This window comes from Sphaerodactylus townsendi, linkage group LG08 (genome assembly GCF_021028975.2).
Source record: "Sphaerodactylus townsendi isolate TG3544 linkage group LG08, MPM_Stown_v2.3, whole genome shotgun sequence".
Classification (NCBI taxonomy): Eukaryota; Metazoa; Chordata; class Lepidosauria; order Squamata; family Sphaerodactylidae; genus Sphaerodactylus; species Sphaerodactylus townsendi.
In genome coordinates this window covers 86,436,717-86,458,822 of record NC_059432.1, presented here as the reverse complement: position 1 = coordinate 86,458,822, position 22,106 = coordinate 86,436,717, and the positions used below count along the sequence as shown (strand labels likewise).

The 22,106-nt window shown below is 42.6% G+C and overlaps 1 protein-coding gene across 1 annotated transcript in view; it reads left to right on the top strand.

Moving 5' to 3' along the window:
- WWTR1 (WW domain containing transcription regulator 1) overlaps positions 1–21,109 on the top strand; it is a 108,764-nt gene extending 87,655 nt beyond the window's left edge. Inside the window, exons 3-6 of the mRNA XM_048505970.1 lie at positions 83–288; positions 14,875–15,008; positions 16,678–16,790; positions 18,819–21,109. Of these exons, the coding sequence (XP_048361927.1) occupies positions 83–288; positions 14,875–15,008; positions 16,678–16,790; positions 18,819–19,003 (638 nt within the window). The 3' untranslated portion in view covers positions 19,004–21,109. The remainder of the gene's footprint in view (positions 1–82; positions 289–14,874; positions 15,009–16,677; positions 16,791–18,818) is intronic.
- Positions 21,110–22,106: the final 997 nt, after the last annotated feature.

Genomic DNA, 22,106 nt, shown 5'->3' with positions numbered 1-22,106 from the left:
CAGAAGTCGTGACAAAGTTGAAGGCCTGGAAGAACAGAGGTTGCTATATTCTAATAGTTTCTAAACTGCTTTTGTTCCATAGTAATGAATCACCAGCACCCACCACAAATGACACCAACTACAACCATGTCTCAACAGAGCCACCCTACCCAAAACCCTCAGGGTGGCTTATTGAACATGCCAAATGCACTGACTTCCCAGCAGCAGCAGCAACAGAAACTGAGGCTTCAGAGGATCCAGATGGAAAGAGAGAGAATTCGCATGCGCCAGGAGGAACTGATGCGACAGGTATTATTGCATTTTTAAGTATGCCTCGATGGTAGAGCATGTTGCCTAAGATGTAACCTGGGAATTCCCCATGTCATTTGAACTCTCATGACCATGAAATCTTAATGGTAAGATCTTGTTCCCTTCAAAGTCCATTTATTTCAGCGGGGTTAGTCTGTGGTAACTTGACATATGGTTGCCCAGGGGAAAAAACACTTAGTTAACCTTAGTTAATGAGGGATGAATATAAGACAGTGTCTTATATTAATTTTTGCTCCCAAAGATGCGCTATGTCTTATTTTCAGGAGATGTCTTATTTTTCTGTGTTCTGTTCGTCGGGCAAACAAAAACTTTGCTACGTCTTACTTTCGGGGGATGCCTTATATTTTGCACTTCAGTAAAACCTCTACTATGTCTTATTTTTCGGGGATGTCTTACATTAGGGGAAACAGGGTAGTTCAAAGGTTCTTCTCTTACTGCAATGAAGGAGCACATAAACTCAAATTCTGATACTGATTTCTTCCCAGGGAAAATTCCAGAGCAGAAAGTAAAATGCAAACAAACCTCAAGAAAAAAAATTATGTAGGAGTAATCTCCTCACATGCATTGTTCTCATTGGAAGTTAATGTCCATTTGTGGTATGGGACTTTTGTGTTGAAAGACTTGGAATGAGGAAAGATGTCTATATTTGCACGGGTTTGTTTACAAGTCTGCCTCAGTTGTTTGGGTACGCTTCTGTGACTGACACCATTTTAAACTTTGGCGTGTCATGGTTTTTCATCATGAACGATTTTATGGCGGCTGGAGATGTTTCTCACAGTGCAAGGGGTTGCGCCATCTGATATATTTTTTTTTATTAAGGTTCTGTTTTTAGAATGGCTCTCATTGTTCCAAATGGATTTGGTGTTTCATTTACCTGGCCTTCAGGGAAGCCAAGCATTTTGAACAATTGCAAAAGGATGTGCTTCAAATGCTAGGGAGTATTCCCTCTTGGTGTTGTGTTTTGCTCACTGTATTCATCAGCTTCCTCAGAGAACACAATTAACCTGTTTCTCTGAGGAGTGATGTGGGAGTTCAATAAGATGCCACTTCATGGAAGCTATTCCCGCCCTAGCAACATAAACAATCAGAGTTCCAGCTCTCCTCCTCTACCGCCCCTACACTGTGGACTTCCTCTGAGTTAAAAAACAATAGAGACTTAGACTGCAGTCCTATGCTCACTAGGGAGTAAGTACCATTGAACTTAGTGGCATTTGTTTCTTGAACAAATGGTCTTTGGATTGGGGTGCATGTCTAAATTGGTCAGGACCCCCCTCCCCCATTCTTGCCTTCAGAATCCCTTTTGGCTTTGGGATTTGTGCCTAAACCCCTTTGGCTATTCCAGGATAACATTTGTTTTTACTGTATTTAGTAATACAGTATCACATTTCTTGGCAACAAACAGAAGTATGCTTTCTATTTGTGAAATGACACCAGTTGGCATTTTTTTTCCTGGTGTTTTATTTAACACTCAAGGCAGATTCACCAGGATGCGGCTCAGTCTGGCAGTGCAAATCCAGATTTATGTTTTGCGATAAGTTTTTACCATCTTTTTAATGAAGTTGTAGAAAGAGACTGAATAGCAAATCCTCTCATTTGAAAACCCTTGTGTCCATCGGCCAATAATTCAAGTTGGAACGCCTTTCCTATCAGGAAAGGCTGAAGAGTTGGGGATTTTCACCTTAGAAAAGATTAATAGGGAACATGATAGAGATTTGTACAATTATGTGTAGGGTAGAGAGAGTAGGCACAGAGAATCTTTTCTCCCTCTCCCACCATACTAGAATGAGAGAGCATCCACTGAAGGCAGTGGGCAGTAGATTCACAACAGACAAATGAAAATACTTCTTTAAACAAGTGATTAAAATGTAGAAAGGGGATTAGTTAGGGTTGTAATACTAGCTAAGGTAACTAAAGGGACCCTCAGAGATAGTATCCCTCTGAATACCTGTGCCAGGAGGCAACATCAGGGGAAGATTTTTGAATCCATGCCCTATTGTTGACTCTTGCGAGGAACTGGGTGGCCATTATATGTGAGACAGGATGTTGGACTAGGGCAGTGGTGGTGAACCTATGGCACTGGTGCCAGAGGTGGCACTCAGAGCCCTTTCTGTGGGCACGTGTTCACAGAGTTCATCATGTGGGAGTGGTGGAAAATCACTTTCCCCCCCCACACACACATCTAAGCTGGCCTGGGCATGATCCTTTACCTGGGAGTAAGCTCGGTTGCTGGCAATAGGGCTTGCTTCTGAGTAAGCACTCCTAGGGTCGTGATTCACTCATTCGAAGCATTGCACGGTTGCTTCACCAAGCTTACTCCCAAGTAATGTGTGCCTCAGAGCCAACTGTTTTTTTCTAAACTAAAACCTCAGTATTCAGGTTAAATTGCCATGTTGGCACTTTGCGATAAATAAGTGGGTTTTGGATTGCAATTTGGGCACTCGGTCTCGAAAAGATTCGCCACCACTGGTCTGATCCAATAGAGCTCATCTTAGGTTAACTATTTTTTTCTTTTTTTGCTTGGGGTGCAGGGTGTGTGGATCTAAAATCTCAGTTCTGAGGTGACCGTAGCAGGCTTTTGATATATCTCCTCACATACTATTATACCCTCCTTGAATATCACTCACAGCTCATCTTCTGTGTCTATTGATTATGTAACCTCTCAGTTCTCTTCCAGCTCACTTTTTGATAATTTGTTTTTCTCCTGGATCCCTTCTCCCAAGTATAATCGCCAAGTACACATTTTTCAAATTTTCAAGATTTCAGAAAAACAGCTCTGTGTAAAATATCCCAATTTTGATGTAACTCCCTCTACCCCAAGTGAATGGCTATATCTGAGTATCGCAAAAAGGAAAAACTAGGCTGCTATAGCATCCCTGAACTCTGCTCTGGAAATAAGCAGCAAGCAGTCAGAGAAAGAAGAAGAAGAAAAAGAGTTTGGATTTATATTCCCCCTTTCTCTCCTGTAGGAGACTCAAAAGGGCTTACAATCTCCTTGCCCTCCCCACCTCACAACAAACACCCTGTGAGGAGGATGGGGCTGAGAGAGCTCCAAAAAGCTGTGACTAGCTCAAGGTCACCCAGCTGGTGTGTGTGGGAGTATACAGGCTAAACTGAATTCCCCAGATAAGCCTCCACAACTCAAGCGGCAGAGCTGGGAATCAAACCTGGTTCCTCCAGATCAGAGTGCACCTGCTCTTAGACACTGCTCTTAGCAGTGAAGTGGGGCTGAATCCATAGAAAGATGGAATGGGAATGGGGGAAATGTGCAATTTCTCATAGGATTGTTACTATATATTTCATATATATAAGTTTGTTACTATATATTTCTGGTTGAAAGTCTAATGAAGAACATTTTTAATGACTTCTCTTCCCTCTTCACTGTATGAATGAAGCAGGGGTTCCAGTCTACTTTAATAGTGCTGAACTATTAAATATGCAACTACTGGAAAGTATTACAATTTAAATAATACGAAATGCAAATGTGATATTAGATACATGGGTGAGTGTTTAATGTATCCCAAATGAAAGAGGTGGTGGTGGTGGTGGTGGGGAAACTGTAAACACACCAACTTGCATATGTTTACAACATGCCGCCTCTCCAGATACACTCCCCAAAGAAGTTTAAGCTCAGTAAATAACAACCTACTGGTGATCCCTGTCCCAAAAGCAGTCCAACTGTCCTTGACCAGCCTGGTGAAATGCTCAGTTGAATGAGACCAGGGTCCTGCAGGACTTGTCACAGTACCCATGTACTCTCTAAGACAAGAGCTATTTCACCATACCGATGACTGAGTGTTAACATTATTATTATTTATTATTATTATTATTTATTTGGATTTCATAGACCGCCTCAACCCCGAAGGGCTCTAGGTTGTTTACAACAACAACATCCACAATCAATAATTAAAACAACAATTAAAAACCCTTAAAATTTAATAAGCAGCATACCAATTTCTAAACAAAGACAGCTTAAAAATCCCATATTGGTGGCGCCCGTTCCTAAGGTCTGAAAGGGCCAGCAGTGCCAAAAGATGAAGAAGGCATTGCTGAGGATGGCGAAATGTGGCAGGGGCCTCACAAACCAATCTGTGGCCAGCCTCTCCAAAGGCCCGGTGGAACAACTCAGTTTTACAAGGTCCCCCAGGGCCCGAACAGCTGGTGGGAGAGTGTTCCACCAGGCAGGGGCCAGGGCTGTAAAGGTCCTGTCCCAGGTAGACGCCAGCCGCATCATTGAGGGGCCGGGGACTTCCAGTAACTCTGCTGCCGCAGAACGCAGCGGCTTGTTAGGGACATCTGTTTGGCTTCTCCTTCCCCTCTCAGTGCCCTTCACCTTTCCTCTCCCCTTCCTCCTTATTTTATTTTTTCCCTTTCCCCAAGCTAGTATGAATGGAACTGAAAGTATAGTCTTATCATTCCTCCCCTTAGGATGCTGTGCTGTAAAGTTGAATTGTATGTGCTTTTAATGTATTTATTATGTTTTCATGTTGTATCACTCCCAGAGCCCACATGGGGAAGGGTGTCTTAACAACAACAACAACAATACCCTGATGGGTATCTAGTTCTCTTGCTTATACTTGTGTGAGAGGTTGTTCTACACCTGTGGGAGAGTATTTTAGGATTCAGGTTCACTTTTTGTGTAAAGACATTCTTGCTGTGAACAGAAAACACTGCCAGAAGTGCATCTTTTGATTCAACTAAGTACCAGTAAAGGAATATACCATAACAAATGGGCCATTAAATGTGACACATTAGAGATGCTATTTTAAAAAACAATATAATCTCTTAAGCCAAGCATAGCCATAGACATACAGCAAACCCTCGCTAGAGCCAGGCACAACAGGGGATGAATGTGGGTGGGGAATGGGTGTGCCAAAGGATGCTTCGGTTCTGTTTATGTAAACAAGGAAGCACTCTTGGTGTGAGGCAGGATTAAATGCTCCCAGTAATTCAGTTTCAAGTCTCTCCCCCCACCCCATCCTGTGCTTCCAGATATTACTCTGACTGTGTTGCTTCCATAGTATATCAAATTAATGTTCTTGTTTTGCATTCTGAAAACCTCCATACAAGAGTGCAAAAAAGGCAGGTGTGGAAACATGGTCCTGTTTGCACTCCTGAGTTGCAGTTGTGCAGGCTAATTTTAGCACAGATTTTTGTCCCCTCCTCATGCTGTGGAGCGATCTGTGCCATGCAGCCTTAATCATTAGTAACTAAGAACTTCCTGTCAGCACTAGGAGAGGTCCAGTCCCTCTCATGGGAGAACTTTTAAGTTCTCTGAAGGGTGCTGTTGTAAAAACATGTTTCTAGTTTTCCCTAATTTTTAAATAGTTGCCCTTTTTTGTTTTTTTTGTTTTTAACACAACCTGCTTTCATTGGATGCGAAGAGAGAAGTGCTGAGTAAGAGTATATGCTGGTTGCTATGCAACCAAAAAGAGGTGAGGAGGGTTTATGTGAAAGGGGGTGGAATTCTTGGGGCTTATTGCAGCTGCTGGCTGACTAGTTCATGGGAAGCTCCTCTCCTCTGCAGAAATTTCTGATGCTGCAGCTGCTCTGCCTGCAGTGACACACCCAGAAGTGATGGGATACACAGCTCTCTGGAGCTGTCTGGTTAACTGGTGGGCTCCCCCCACCCCTGTTCCCACCCCAGTTTCATTTTACAAGGCTAAAGCCGTGTTTTGACCTGCCTCGGGGAAGACTAAGGAAGCCGCTTTAATGTCGCAAGCGAAAGAGTGATTTGTGTTTCACTTAAGTATTTGTAGTTTGATTTAATCTCCTGGCCGTTTTTGTCCCGATTTGAAAATGAAAATGGTAGTGCTTTTAATAAAAAAGGGCCGCTAGGCTTTCAATAGCTTCCTGAGTTATGTTTACCTGGAAATTAAATGCATTTCGGAGCAATGGGGCTGTTTCTTTTTTTCCCTGCTCTTACTTCAGGGAGTTCAGGGTGGCATAAATTATCCCAACCTCCTCCATTTTTAGCAAAAATTTCATGAAGTAAGTTAAGAGACAAGATTACCCAGTAAACTTCATGTAAAATTGAAGGTTTTAATTTAGGTCTCCCCAATCCCAATTTCTGTTTACACATATTTTAAGAAAGTAAGTATATAATAGCCACCACACACTGTGTATAGTTTGGTGAGGTATCCCAGGATTCTTCCTAGTTCCATGTCCTATTCTCTACACAGCCATAGCTATGCTAGACAGAGGCACTCCGGAAAGGGGAATACTTAAAAGACAGGGATTAGCCTAATGTTACCCTTAAAAGAAAAATTTGTACTCCTCAAGAACTTTAAAGTATATTTGCTAAACTAAAGTACCGTACTTGCTTTTGCAATGTGGTCTGGGTTATTCTAGCTATTCCAAGCCTGCAGTGTGTGACATACTGAGTGAAATCACCCACCTGCCTTATGAAGTATCACACTGGGGTGGTCTTGTTGTGCTGATGAGTTATTCTAGCATCCTCTCTCTTTGAGGTCAACATGCTTTTATGAAGATCCAGTACCTCAACGTTAGCAGAATAGGTATCTCTGATGTCTCACTGGCCCATGTCTGCATTCCCAGGAGCAGCATTGCGTCTGAGTGGGTAATTCACAGAAGTCAGATCTGATCATAGAGCTGAAAGGAATGAAAAAAAACAAACATCTAGTTTAACTCCTGTCCAAAAGCAGGATCTGTTGTCTCTACTCTTTTTATTGTTATTGTATTTACAGAGTGGCATTTGCCAGATACTTTGCCAAATAACATAAACGAGCCAGCCAGCCAGCCAGCCAGCCAGCCAGCCAGCCAGCCAGCCAGAGAAAGAGAGAGAGAGAGAGAGAGAGAGAGAGAGAGAGAGAGAGAGAGAAAGAGAGAGAGAAAGAAAGAAAGAAAGAAAGAAAGAAAGAAAGAAAGAAAGAAAGAAAGAAAGAAAGAAAGAAAGAAAGAAAGAAAGAAAGAAAGGTCTTTGCTCCAGGAATGTATCCTTAGATTTCAACAGAGGATAGAGACTAAGAGGGATGAGGACAATAAAGACTGAAACCAGACCTAATGAAGGATATGCATCAATGAAGAAGAAGAAGAAGAAGAAGAAGAAGAAGAAGAAGAAGAAGAAGAAGAAGAAGAGGAGGAGGAGGAGGAGGAGGAGGAGGAGGAGTTTGGATTTATATCCCTCCTTTCTCTCCTGCAGGAGATTCAAAGGGGCTTACAATCTCCTTTCCCTTCCCCCCTCACAACAAACACCCTGTGAGGTAGGTGGGGCTGAGAGAGCTCCGAGAAGCTGTGACTAGCCCAAGGTCACCCAGCTGGCGTGTGTGGGAGTGTACAGGCTAATCTGAATTCCCCAGATAAGCCTCCACAGCTCAGGCGGCAGAGCTGGGAATCAAACCCGGTTCCTCCAGATTAGATACACGAGCTCTTAACCTCCTACGCCACTGCTGTCTCTGGAAAGTCCACAAGAGGACAGAATGAGGGCAAGAGTCCCTCCTCTACTCTTCCCCCACCCCTGAACTAGCATCCAGAGATGCTCTGAGTTCAGAGCCGGCCACAGCAGCTTTCTCATTCTGCATTAAAATCTTCTTGGCTTTTCCATCTCCATTCACAAGAGCCGTGTAACATACCAGCATGATTGTTTTGCCTACAGTTCAATTCCATACTTGGTAACATGAGGATAGTCTTCTAGGGAATAGAAGGAAGGAAAATGGAAAGGCTGCTCTACCCATCCCCCCAAATAAGATGCAGACAACTGACCAGGGTCAACAAGGAGGCAAAACTTCATGCTAGAAGAATGCTGGGATAAAAAGGCAATTATGCCTCTGAGGGACTTTGGGGGAAAACCTTTCCATACATTCATACATTTGTTCATATGAAAGTGGTTCCCTATTCAATTTGGCCCAAATTCATGTCCAAATACCGCTATGTAAGGAAACTATTGTTCTCCTGTTCTCAAAATAGAGGGAGAAGGAGTCTAATCAGCTAGAAGCGTGATGTCAGTGACATCCAGAGAACTTGGTAATCTCATGGTTGACAAGCCACATGTCAGATATGCAGACAACTCCTGTATCTGCAAAAATCTTCCTCACTGTATTGCCTGAAATATCACCAAGCTTATCTTTGGCCTGCTATATAACACCCTATGACATGATAAAGGTAACAGATTGATATTATAACTTTTGAGCTCAATCTTGAACATGCTTACTTGGAAGTAAGCTCTGTTGATTTCAGTAGGACTTCCAAGTCTGTGTTTAATTCCACGGAATATGGAAATGTCCAACAATGCTCAGTTGGGTTATTCCATTTTCTTTGTGCTTTCCCTTATGAAGAAGAGTTTGGTTTTATACCCCACTTTTCTCTCCTGTAAGGAGACTCAAGGTGGCTTACAAGCTCCTTTCCCTTCCTCTCCCCACAACAGACACCTTGTGAGGTAGGTGAGGCTGAGAGAGTTCCAAAGAACTGTGACTAGCCCAGAGTCACCCAGCAGGAATGTAGGAGTGCAGAAACACTTATGGTTCACCAGATAAGCCTCTGCCGCTCAGGTGGAAGAGTGGGGAATCAAACCCGGTTCTCCAGATTAGAATCTACCTGCTCTTAACCACTACACCACGCTGGCAGTCAAGCTGTGGTCACATTGGAGCTGTCCAAGTCCGGGCTTTACTCCCTTTGTTACTAGGCAGACATTTCATGAGATCTTAGTTTATATTCTCTGTAGTGGGGTGTTGAATCTCCAGTTGTTTTTATTATGTTTTAGGATTTTCCTGCAATTTTAGCAGTTTTTCTAGGTTTACAGAAGTATTAACCCTATCTAAACATGACTGCATCCTGCAAAATTAAATATATGGCAAGCACCTGTGTCTTCCTAGAACAACCAATTTCATGTTTTTAGAATAACTAGCAGGGAACATAATTAGCACCACAGGCAAAATTAGAAATATGGCAGGGGTCTGCAACCTGCTGCTCTCCAGATGTTTATGGACTGCAATTCCCATCAGCCCCTGCCAGCATGGCCAATTGGTAACGCCGGCAGGGGCTGATGGGAATTGTAGTCCATGAACATCTGGAGAGCCGCAGGTTGCAGACCCCTGAATGTATATTATACTGCAGTTACATATTCTCAGTTCCATCAATTCTTCATGAAATGAGCAGATACCAGCTAAAACAGCCAAACAGCCAAATGTCTGTGGACATTTCTGAAAATTTACAATCAGAATGAATTTAGGTTTATTTGTCCTTTTTTGTTTCCGTTCTGTTAGCACTTGGACCCATGAGAACCACAGACTTTTGGGTTGGTTGGTTGGTGTATAATGAAAGATGGGCATTAGGATGTTCAGTTGCTGCCCTGAATCAAAGTACTGATGGAACGGAAGTATAGGGAGAAGTAGCATGAAAAAAAGACTCTTCCCATGTTCTGTAGAGACAAATTAGCAGCTGTGGATGGCAACAATTTATACCCAGAAGGGTTCCCAGGAACACGATGAAAGATTTTGAGAATAACTTGTCATGGAGTTAAAAAGAATGTTACGTCAAGAGTCAGTGCGTGTACAGAGACACGGTGAATAATGCAACACGCTGCAACCCTTTGAAGCCTTTACAATTTTTGGCAGCTTTGCTAGAAACCACTAGAGTGGGGAAGGCATTTTAGTGGCAGTGCAGTGCCAGGCATTTTATTGCCGTTGCTCAGTCGCAGCTGCCTTGATCTTCCCTTTTGTTTCCACTGGCTCCTCTCCCCTTCATTTTTTGGAAGGCATTTTGTTCGTGGCAATACCAAAGAGAACAGATCGTAAGGACTGCCAAGGTTATTTTTTAAAATGAATGTCACTGAGTGAGTCATGACTGGCCAGCAGGAGGCGCTCCTTTTGCCAAGTGACTTGCCACACTCTGAGGGCCCCAGTTTGTACCATCTGCTGAGCTTACAAAGTTGTCATCTGTTTGGCATTGCAGGACCATTACTTTCTCTTCCGATTTCTTTCAGTGGCCACAAAGCCTGAGGAATACAGCTGTACAGCTGGGTATCCACTTGTTGTACAGAGGCAAAGAAAGAGGCTGGTGACTCGTTTCTAGTCTCAGTGTTCAGCTGTGGCAGCTGTCAGAAACCTGTAGAATGAAAAGATTCAGGACAAAAAGAACAGTTTAAAAATGATCCAAATGACTAGGATTTCATGTAACATGGACATATAAATATGGAAGCTGGGTTGAATTTAACACTGAATTTCTAAATAAAAACACAGCAATAACAATTTGTCTTTAAGCATGAATTTGGACTCTGCCCTGTTCCTATGCATCAATGAATAATGTTGGAGAGATCCCGTGCTCTTAAACCCAGCAAAGTTGTTCTGAGAAAAGAGAAGCACTATGTATGAAACATGGTTCCTTTATTAGCTCCCTATGGATCTATCCAGTGGTGGGATTCAGCCGGTTCGCACCACTTCGGCAGAACCGGTTGTTAAAATGGTGCTTGTAAACAACCAGTTGTTAAATTATTTGAATCCCCCCACCGGAACCGGTTGTTAAATTATTTGAATCCCACTACTGGATCTATCTATGTAGAAAGGTAAAAAGATCACGGCAGCATATGGTCACGCACAACGTAACTTGAATGTCTTAGCTATTGCCACTCAATTTTAGAGGGCCTCGAAGGATATAGCTGTGGCTGAGTCCTCTGAGAATCCAAGGCCTTCCCTCTCAGAATAATGTATGCTTACCAGAGGCATATCTGGTCACATGGGGGGTTCAAAATCGGCCCCCCATATGAGCAGTAAGACGGCTCTGCCCCCCACCCTCTACGTGACCAGGAAGACGGCAAGGCAGCAGGACTTCCTGCTGTCTCGTCATCTTCGGACACCCTTGGCCCCGCCCATGTCATCGTCGACATGGGCAGGGTCAAGGGTGTCTGGCTGCTGCTCCCCCTACCCCCTTTTCCTTTTCCTTACAAACTGCCGGGTGAAAGTGCATAATTTAGATCATTGGAGGGACTTCCCATGTCTCCGCTGTTCTCCAGCACTGCGACCCCAAGCCAAACTGCCCTTTTCTCAGGGCTACTTTTAAAGAAAATTAAATTAGAGGTGGCAGCAGATCCTGTGATGTATATCTTGCACTTACCTAGCTGCACCATGTAGTATGGAGAGAGTAAGGGAGAAGATGCATAGGTTTACCTAGAACAGGGGTAGGGAACCTGTGGCTCTCCAGATGTTCAGGAACTACAATTCCCATCAGCCTCTGTCAGCATGGCCAATTGGCCATGCTGGTAGGGGCTGATGGGAATTGTAGTTCCTGAACATCTGGAGAGCCGCAGGTTCCCTACCCCTGACCTAGAACTAATGGAAACTGATTTTTAGCTGAAGCCACCGATTACTGCCCAATAAGTTTCAGGAATCACTAACTTAGGAAGGTAGTTAAGCAAGATTGAGCAAAAAACTTTCTGGATCCAACCCAATATTTATACATCATCCCATTAAGATGGCATATAATCCAGGACCAGTTATAGAAATAGACAGATCAATATGATACCCTGATTCATGCCCCCCCCCCAAATCACTATCCTTAGGACCACTCTGGTAAAGAAGAAGAAGAAGAAGAGTTTGGATTTATATCCCCCCTTTCTCTCCTGCAGGAGACTCAAAGGGGCTGACAATCTCCTTGCCCTCCCCCCCCCCACAACAAACACCCTGTGAGGTAGGTGGAGCTGAGAGAGCTCTGAGAAGCTGTGACTAGCCCAAGGTCACCCAGCTGGCGTGTGTGGGAGTGCACAGGCTAATCTGAATTCCCCAGATAAGCCTCCACAGCTCAGGCGACAGAGCGGGGAATCAAACCCAGTTCCTCCAGATTAGGTACACGAGCTCTTAACCTCCTACGCCACTAAAGACATACAAAGGCCACTTTGGGTCCCACCAGCACCTGCTGTCTAATGCATACTGAGTAGGATAGCTCTTTGTGACTGGAATAGAAAATTTCAATAGGAATGTAGGCTGAAATTCTGACTTTTATATTCAAGCCTTTCTAAAATCTTTCTTACTCTTGGCACGCTGGAGAAAATTATGGATTGCACTGATGATTGAACGGGTGGATTTTACAGTGTAGGACACACTGCCATAGATGTTCTCATGTTTCTCTAAACAGGGCTTGATTCCTATTCCAGAAGCACCGCCTTTACATATCCATGCTGACGAGTGATTGGGTCAGCTCAGCTGGGCAACAGGAAATAGCCAGTGGTATTAAATTGCAAGAACATACTGTGATAGCAACCTCAGCAGATGTGACAAATGCAGTTGCCCATTACAAAAGTGACTCATCTTGACTGCCCTTTGTATGGGAAGGAGATACTTGAAGAAGTCTTCTAAATGTTTGAAATGGTGTATCACCTGGAAAAACAGAAATACCAAAGATCTTGATAAAAGGACATACTCAAGAGTCTGATGGTGTTTGCAGTTTTGTGTTACTTTTGACCATAGGTACAAAGGCAACATGCTAGCCAAGTCCTTTTATCAGCCCACATCAGCAAGGCAGGATGGGGGAAAGGATTGGAGTCTGAGTCTGGTGGAGTCTATTCCAGGAGGCTGGTTTGCCTTCCAGGGGAAAGATCTGAGGCAGACTTTGTGAAGACTGGGGCCATAACAACAGGCATCTGATGCCTGATTGGATAAGTGAAGCTAAATGGGCTGGCTAACCCAAAAAACTGTCATGGAGGAATGACTGACATGTGGTCACTGAGGCCTTCCACCACCAATCATAAGACTAAGGCCATGTGTCAGGAGCCGTGGAAAGGCTGGACCTCTAAGCTGTGGAGCTCTGACTTTGTATGGCCTCGGCTGAGGTATGGCAAATGGTAGGAGGAGCTGACAGAGGAACAGAGAGGACAGGAACAGGGTTGCTCTTGGGATAGGGCTGCCAACTTCTAGGTAACATCTGGAGATCTCCTGGTATTACAGTTGATCTCCAGATGACTAAGCTCAGAACTCGGGAGCTGGAGATCGGACTCTATGGCATTATACCCTGCTAAGGTCCCTTCCCAAGCCCCAGTCTCTCCAAGATTGGCAGGGCTTACCCTTAGGGAGCAATGTGGGGGGGGGGGGGAAGAGAAGATCAAGGAGCAGGGAAAGGACAGAGAGCTCCTCCCAGGGAAGCAAGACAAGCGAGTCGAGGGCGTGCCCCTCTGTGAGTTTCCCTCAATCATGTTAACCATGCCCAGGACCCTCCTGTTTGAAAGGAAACTGAAGTAAATCATGCTAAGCACATTAAAAAGGCCATTGCTGTGCATGTTGTGTTCACCATGAGATCTGTGCTAGTAAAATTGTATAATGACACTTGATGTCCTGAGTGGAATTTTGAAAAAAAAAAACATGAGGGTGGCTGGGCAGTGGCTCCGTGGCACGATCTGCCCAGCTGGAAGAGCTGCTCCCAACAATGCTAGCCATCTATGAGAGTTTTCACAGCTGAGGAAAAGGGCCCCTCAACAAGAACTGTGGTGTGAATGAAGGCGACCAAAGCCCTCCTGTGAGGAGTCCTTGATATGGCAGGTGACTGACTCAAAGAAGCTTCCTGGGATGCTCCAGAAGTGGTCAACTGGTGGGTGGTCAACTCCCTCCTCCAGTCACTGCTTCAAGTGTCATTCACACAGAAGTGATGGCAATATTGTGAACACCATCCCCATTAGAACCAGGGTTATCAGTTTCTCTTGTAGCACTCTGTTTATTCTGTATTAAATTAATGGGCACAAACAACTGGAGACAGTTCCATTGTCTTATCTGTTCATTTTTATCCTGCCCTTGTCTGTAAGAAATTTCCAGAATTTTAGTTCCCAATGACCAAGCTGGATGGAGGGCTGTGTATTTTGAATTGCAATGTGTGGTGAATGTTTAGTACTTTGTCATGGCCTGTGGCTGGACCAAATCGCAATCTGCTGGGGCCAGATGACTGACAGTGCCATATGTGCTCCCTGTTACTATTAAGGAAGTTCCTTGGTCAGCCCCCAGGAAACCACTCTTTGCATTGTTCCTGTGCTCCACTAGGTGTCACTGTTTAGCTAAAAAACACAACTCTCCCCCCCCCTCTCCTGTAGAGAAGTTTTGCTTTCTATAGTTATTGATTAGATGATAGCCTGTTATTGGACCATATTTGGCCGCCCCCCAAAAGGTAGTTTCTGGCTGGATTCAGGGGCTAAATCAAATTGTGTGTGCTGCATCCAACCTCATGTTGGCAGTGTTCGATTCTGCTCTTGTTTACCCATATATGGAACAGAGTAGCTCCAGGAAATAAGAAATAGTGTTGGCCTTTTATCAAAGGCACTCACACAGAATCTAGGTAATACCTTGTATGTGATCTGACCAGACTGACACAAACCATTATGCAGATTTTTGAACTTTTGCACAATTGTTGGTATCAATTTGATTAGGCCTAATAAGTGGTATCACAGGGAACTTGTTTTTTGGAGTTTGTATGTACCAGTTTGGCTGTTCACAACTTTCTCTACCCACGGTTCCCTCCCCAAAACAATATTGTGGCACTGGTATGTACGGGACAAGTTCCAGGAAATCACAAAAGTTTGAACATCTGTGGGACTTGCCCAGTGCTGACAGCATGTGTTCCTTCTCTGTTTCTGTTTAGGAAGCGGATTTGTACAGGCAACTTCCCATGGAGTCTGAGAACATGGCCCCTGTTCAGACTGCTGTGAGCCCACCTAACATGACCCAAGATATGAGATCTATCACAAATAATGGATCGGATCCTTTCCTGAATAGGCAAGTACACCATTTGCTCATCTTCTTTTTTTATATTTTCTCAGAGGGGTTGTTTGACATTCTCTCCCATGAAAGATCCATAGTGCTTTCCAAAGCAGAGGGCCTTCTATTTTGTACATTGTTAGTGGTGGCGATGGAAAACAGCAGAGTAAGAGTTAAAAACCAGCCGGTTCTTACAATTACTTCCTTGAATTCATTCATTTTATTAAATCCAGTCACAGACTAGCAAAAAGATTAAAAACCACAACAATAACGTTAACAGTTAACAAGCAATTTCACACGACGCTAGTAATCTTCGTATCCTGCTAGCAAACTAACAAAACTTAGACTCTGCTTATGAAATATTGAAATCCTTATCTTAGAGTAAAAACTTAATGGCTAAGTCACTAGGGTGACTAGAACGACAGAATATCCAAAAGGTCTAATCAGCAGGGGCAAGATTACAAGTGATTTCTTAATGCCCTTGTAAAATTCACAAAGTAATAGAATATGGGTGATCAACTCAACCACATTTACATTACAAGAACCTAACCGTGCCTCCGTAGGCCACTGCTGGAATCTCCCGCTAAGCAGGGTTGATGGAAAAACGTTAAAACAAGTCTTGAGCAAGCCCATGTGAATTTGGAAGAAGTAGTAGCTGTTTAATATGGTGCAGCAGCAATTCCCCACCAAGACTTTAAGGACCTGTATGGATTTGAGAGGAGAGTTATCTCATTCTGTAGCTTGATGTCAATAAGATATTGACGAACCAAGCTCTTTGCCCTTCTAAGAATTGACTCCAGTAATTGGTCTGGAGCTAGGCCAACCATAAGTAGTTTTCTTGTTATTGTCATGCTCCAGGCAAGTTGTAGGTTCCTCACTTGCATTTTTTAGATGTGTGTAGATAACTGCCCAAAGATCTTCATAATTTCACCACAGAGTCCTGGCACAAATAAAGAGGAACACTTTTGTGTCACTTGAACATTTATATACTGTCCTGTGACTCTTGGTTTGAATTACTGTCCCTGTGAATTTTGCTTGAGTAGATCAACACATCTATCTATATGGCTTTGGAATAGTTGAGTGCCCCTCAAACTGTGATATTGCTGCATGGAAATAATTGACTCTTAGTTATGGCAATGATGTTCGCACACAAAGCCAGAGACTATGGAGGCACATTTGCTTAAATTATGCAAATTATGTCTGCTCTCTCTTTAAGCCCTTTTTCAAGAGTCAGGCTCCTGAAGCATGTGGGATTCTCAGCAGAAAGTGGGAGGGAGGAGCAGAAATGTCGTGGGTGTAGGCAAGTAAGGTCAGGGGCCAGCCAATAGGATCCATGAGATGCCAGGAAGCTGTGTGGGGCACTGAAACCTCACCCCTGACCACTGGAAAGTCATGCCTAGTCTCATCACATCTAGCCTTTGAGCCTTCAGTGGACATTGTCCCTCACTTGCTAATAATCATGGTGATTCAGTGTGAAATCTAAAACTAATAGGTTGCAAATGCTGAGCTAGATTTCATGATGGCACAGGGGGATCCCAGAACACGCTGGGTATACTCATCCCTAAATTAGAGAACTTGGATCTGACCCACTCAGCCTGCTGTCTTTCTCTCAGGAGTAACCATTCTGGGGGCATATGTTTCGGAAGTACCATCTTGACTTGAGGTTTCTTCATGTCTCAATTCATAGTGGGCCATACCATTCCAGGGAGCAGAGCACAGACAGCGGCCTAGGCTTAGGATGCTACAGCATACCAACTACACCCGAAGACTTCCTCAGCAATGTAGATGAGATGGACACAGGTAGGATACGAGAAGCACATCTTGTTTTGAAAAATACATTAATGAAACCTTAACGGCGATCCACTTGACAGCCAATGTAATGTGTTGCTTGCATGAACCACATATTCTATTGCCCGGGTTTCCATATAGGGCCAATGAGGCCATGCTGTCAGGGCTCAAACTTTCCAAGAAGCCCTTCCCTTCAAACCAGCTTAGGTGGGTGCTGGCATTGTGACTCAGTGGTGAGGAACAGGTTATATTGCATATGACCAGAGAAGCGCTCTCCCCCAGCTGGTCAGTATGTGAAATAACCTGATTCCATGCTCAACAACAGCTTCAGAAATGGGTTTCAGGGACTATATCTGGAATGCAGCATTTGTTGAGTATACCTAACACTTCTAATTGTGGGCTTTGTCAATTGTGGCACATTCTTCAATTTTAAAAAAATGAAGTATGATGAAATCTTCAGGTTTAGTTCCTGAACACTCACTTTAAAATACTATATCTCTGGTTCTCACCTGGGAGGTCTTTGCTTTTTGCCCGTACCTGATAGCTTTGCAGTCAAAGACAGATTAATAGTTTGGCTGGATTGCAAGAGTGGAATTCAGGTTGGACAATTCTAAAATTTGTCTATTTCTTAAAAATAAATATTTTGTGCCAGTGGTGTTCTCTACAGGAGTTGAATGGCATCAGAACTCCCCTGCCTGCAAAGACCCCTCCTCCCATTCACTTCTGTGAAGGAACTGATGCATGCACAGAGTTGTTCTTGTGGTTGAAGAGGGCATCACCTATGTGCCTTCTTGGGTACTACGATGGTTTTTCTGTATCCACCATATCTAAGTTGGACAGCTCCTGTCTCAGTTTCACAACCTGTCATAAGGCCCAATTCTCACTGAGGAGGTAAATCTTCATCTAGCTATACCAGTTTGGACTGTTCCTCCATTCACAGGAAGCAGGCACAGTAGAGGGTAGACATTTCCAGAACCCCTTTCCTTGACATCTAGTTATATAGAAGACATTTCTGTGTTCAGGTAACAATTCTGAGCATCTCTGCTTGGAAGTAACTTCCATTTTATTCCATGGGACCTACTTCCAAGGAAGTATGTTTAGGATTCCACTTTTAGCCATGTAAATTTATGTTTAAAGTTAGGGTTAGAATTATTTCCCATTAGGACAGTTATTTAATATTTGGGGTTAGCAGTGAGTTTAGGGTTGTTTCATGTTTGAAGGGATATTCTATGTTATAGCTGTGGCCATTTGGATTTAGGATTATTTTATATATGGGGTAAATTTAGGGTTTAAAAAAATCTTGGATAAGAGGTTATTTCTTATTGGAGGTATGAATAGAGTTATTCTGTTAGACAGATTTCATGTTGGGGTTAGAAATATGGTATTAAACCCTGCTTTATGACCTGTCACCTATAGTGTTACGAACGCAGGAATAACTATGCCTCCATCTGTGTATGCATAAGTTTTCTGCCACCCATCTCAGCAGTGGTTTCCCTTGTGGCATATTGAAAGTTTCCTTAGGTTCTGTTGGCATGTTTTAGCTCCTCCTGAGAAATACTGCACAGAAACAGCTAAGCGTGCAAATAAGGTCTCCTACAGATTCAAGAAATGGGGATTTCGCGTTGTGGTCACTTATGAGTTTATAATTTTATATGCTGCCCCTGTTCTGAAAACTAAGGCCCCATTTTATGTAGTACACACATACAGCCACATGGGAACCACTTCTGTCTTGGTGCTGTGGCAGTATGCATGTGAATACCTGTGTATAGACACTCATAATTGATATAGACACCCATAATTGGCCCCAACTGATGGTTTCAGTATTCACATTACTTTGCATCCATAGCAGCACCGGGAAACAGCTCTCCTACTACAGCATACTGTCTTCTAGCCAGGATGAGACCTACTTAGCTTGAATGATGCATTAAGCTCAATTGAATCTTAAAGTTTAATATCCTCCGGTCTACCTTGTTCCTGCAGATTGCCTTGAGTTTTGTGTGCCTCACTAATTCCCTCTCTCTTTTTCTTTTTTATCTGTAGGCGATAATGTAGCACAGACACCAATGAATATCAATCCACAGCAGACCCGTTTCCCTGACTTCCTTGACTGTCTTCCAGGAACAAATGTTGATCTTGGGACACTGGAGTCTGAAGATCTGATCCCTATCCTCAACGATGTGGATGCGGTCCTCAACAAAAACGAGCCCTTTCACACTTGGCTGTAATTGATCTTCCATGCTTGGTTCAGAATCGTTGAGATCCAAGATCTCCTTTTCTCTTTGACAGATAAATGCAGAACAGCCTCAAGTCTCTCAGCTAGCCAATGGTGCCTTACTGACTTTTGAGACACCCTTTCATGTCTTGGTTTCATTGGCAATAACTTAAGTATGAAATATATGCAAATATATACATATATATATCTATTTTAAAGAAGTAGAATTATGTATATGTATCTATAACCTATTGTTTTTAGTTATGTAGAAACGTTCGGAAGACATGGGGAAGTTTGTTGCCTGTGTCAGAACTTACAGTCATTGGTTACACAGTCAGATTTTATTGAACCAAAAAAAGTTGACTACAAGAAGCTTTTGGCTGCAGAAGGCAGCTTGGTTCCAAAAACCTTATATGTAATAAAGTCATATGCAGTTCTGTCACTGTGTTTATGACGATAGTACCAAATGTGTGTTTTTTTAATCTATATAACTTGAGCTTTAAAAGTCACTGTATCTTTTAGTATACTTGTGCTGCATGGGATATAGATTTGTTTTTTTAAAAAATCAGATCAGCCACAGTGCGTTAGATCATTTTTAATACATGCAAAGGCACAAACAATACTATTTTGCAATTGTTCAGTATAGCTCTTTACGGCATTTAGGTAGTAATTATTCCCAATCTGGTGAAATGTTTTAGTTACACTTTTTTTACACTACAACCCTATTGTAAAATAGGCCAGATTGAGTACTAACCATTGCCATTTATATCTATATCTATACCTAAAACTGCAAATGTGATTACAAACAGGTCCTTTTAAAAAGTACACGTTAGATGTATCTTTAATATATAGTACAATGGACTATACCAACACTATTATTAAAAAAAACTTTATGGCAACTTTTGGTTGTGTCAAACAGAAACGAGGCTAGTTGGCAAAATTATATTTTAAGAATTCATCACACAGCTTTGACTTTACTGATGGCAGTAATGTTTCATTTTGCAAAGCCTTATTTAGCCTTTAAAAAAAGAAAGTGTGTATTTTGTTGTTGATACTTAAAACACTAGAAAGAAACTTCATTGTAACAAGCCAACCAATCAGTGATAAACCAGTCAACCTGGCGGAGATGCTATAGGATCTTAGCCGGGTGCTTGTCACTTTTGACTTATGGGACACAAAGCACTATATTTGTTGTAGGTCTATCCATACCTATTATAGTCATCTAATGAGTTTTTAAAATATCTTATATTTGGGACTGAGAATGCATCAAGGACATCATATCACTAGTACCACTGGAATGCAAATGACGTCCTGAGATTCTTAAGTATTTTGAATGGATAATATTTATAGTTTTGTGAAGTTAAGCTTTTTTTATATAAAGAAATGCATCTCTTAACAGAATGCACGACACTTAACACAGGCCTTTAAAATATGCTATGCAAGACAAGAGACATAATACTTGACTGTGTGTTGGGTTGAATAGTAAAGCATGCTCATTACTATACCAGAATTACTGGATAGAGGAAGTTGTTTTCCCCACTTCCTGTTGTTGATGAAAAAAGTAGGTGAAGTGGATGGAGGTTGGAGTGGCTGGAACAGGGCTTTGCAAGGAGAATGGCTGTGGCAAAAATACTGATAGTAATGCTGGAGTGTCTGAGAATGACAGATCAGGGGAAATGCCAAAACAGAGAACCACCATTGGTCAATGATATACCTGTGAATACTGCCTTGGGGCTTGAAGGCAGCTGTACTGAGCTGATAGCACCAGGTTTCTTTTTAACTTTTTACATGTTGGCAATCAAAAATTTAAAAAGATGAAGTTCAATGTTGATGGAGAAAACACTTTAAAAATATTGGTAAGTGGGGAAGGGGCAGAGTTGAAAAGCATATAGTTATGGGTCATATAAGTATTGCTTTTCTTTTGGGCAGACTATTGCATCTGCATAGAACTTTTTCAGTCAGTGGGCATTTTTTTCCTTTTTTGTTCCAAAGTTCCCCTCCCCTTTGCACATTAAATTAATAATTGAGCAGAAAACTGGACTTCCTGACAGTAAGGGACAGTGCAAACTCAAACAATCAAACTGCATTTCCCATCATTTACAATTATTAGCCTTACTTTTTTTTAAAAAAACCCCAAGAACAGGAAGTCTAAAGATGTTTATTCCTTTACCTCTGGAAATAGTTGAAGGATTACTGCAGTGGTGGGAATCAAATAATGTAACAACCGGTTCTGGTGGTGGGATTCAAATAATTTAACAACTGGTTGGTTCTGGTGGGTTTTCCGGGCTGTGTGGCCATGGTCTGGTGGATTTTGTTCCTAACGTTTCGCCTGCATCTGTGGCTGGCATCTTCAGTGTGAAACAGACTTTTCTCTGTGATACACCTCTGAAGATGCCAGCAGCCACAAGGCTCCCATACAGGCTGATCAACGTCAAAGGCTAAAATGCACCAGACCACAGATCACAACCGGCTATCCTAAACTCAGAACTCCAGAATTGACATCCACGGCCGTGAAAGCTTTTGACAATACATAACAACTGGTTGTTTACAAGCAATATTTTAACAACCGGTTCTGCCGAAGTGGTGCGAACCTGCTGAATCCCACCACTGGATTATTGGCAAGGTTGCTTTAACAAGTTTTTAGGGCCAAATCTGAACCTTGCGTTCAGTCAAGGGTTTTGTGCTCCCATACGTTATGCAGAAACTACTCCATGATCCTCATTGTATAAAATCACACAACAGTGCTTAGAGTGTTCGATTTAGGGATTTATGAATAAGTTAGTTGCATTTGCAAAGAGAAAAGTGAAACTAATATTTGAAAAGCTAGTTCCTACATTTTAGCAGCAGGGTCTGCTCAGAAGTAAGTCCCGTATTATTCAGTGGGCCTACTCCCAGGAAAGCGTCCTTAAGATTATAGTCTTTATTGCCCATATGAAGAGGGAGAAAGGTTTCAAAGATAAATTGTTATAGACAAAACTGGCAGGCCTTGACAAAAACACACACCAATGAGAGATTCTGTGAAACTTACCTTTAGTTCCACACCTTGCCCAGACATCATCTCATTCAGTGTAAATTAGAGTGCTTCCATGTGGGAGGAAAGTTGGCTTAGAGAAGAC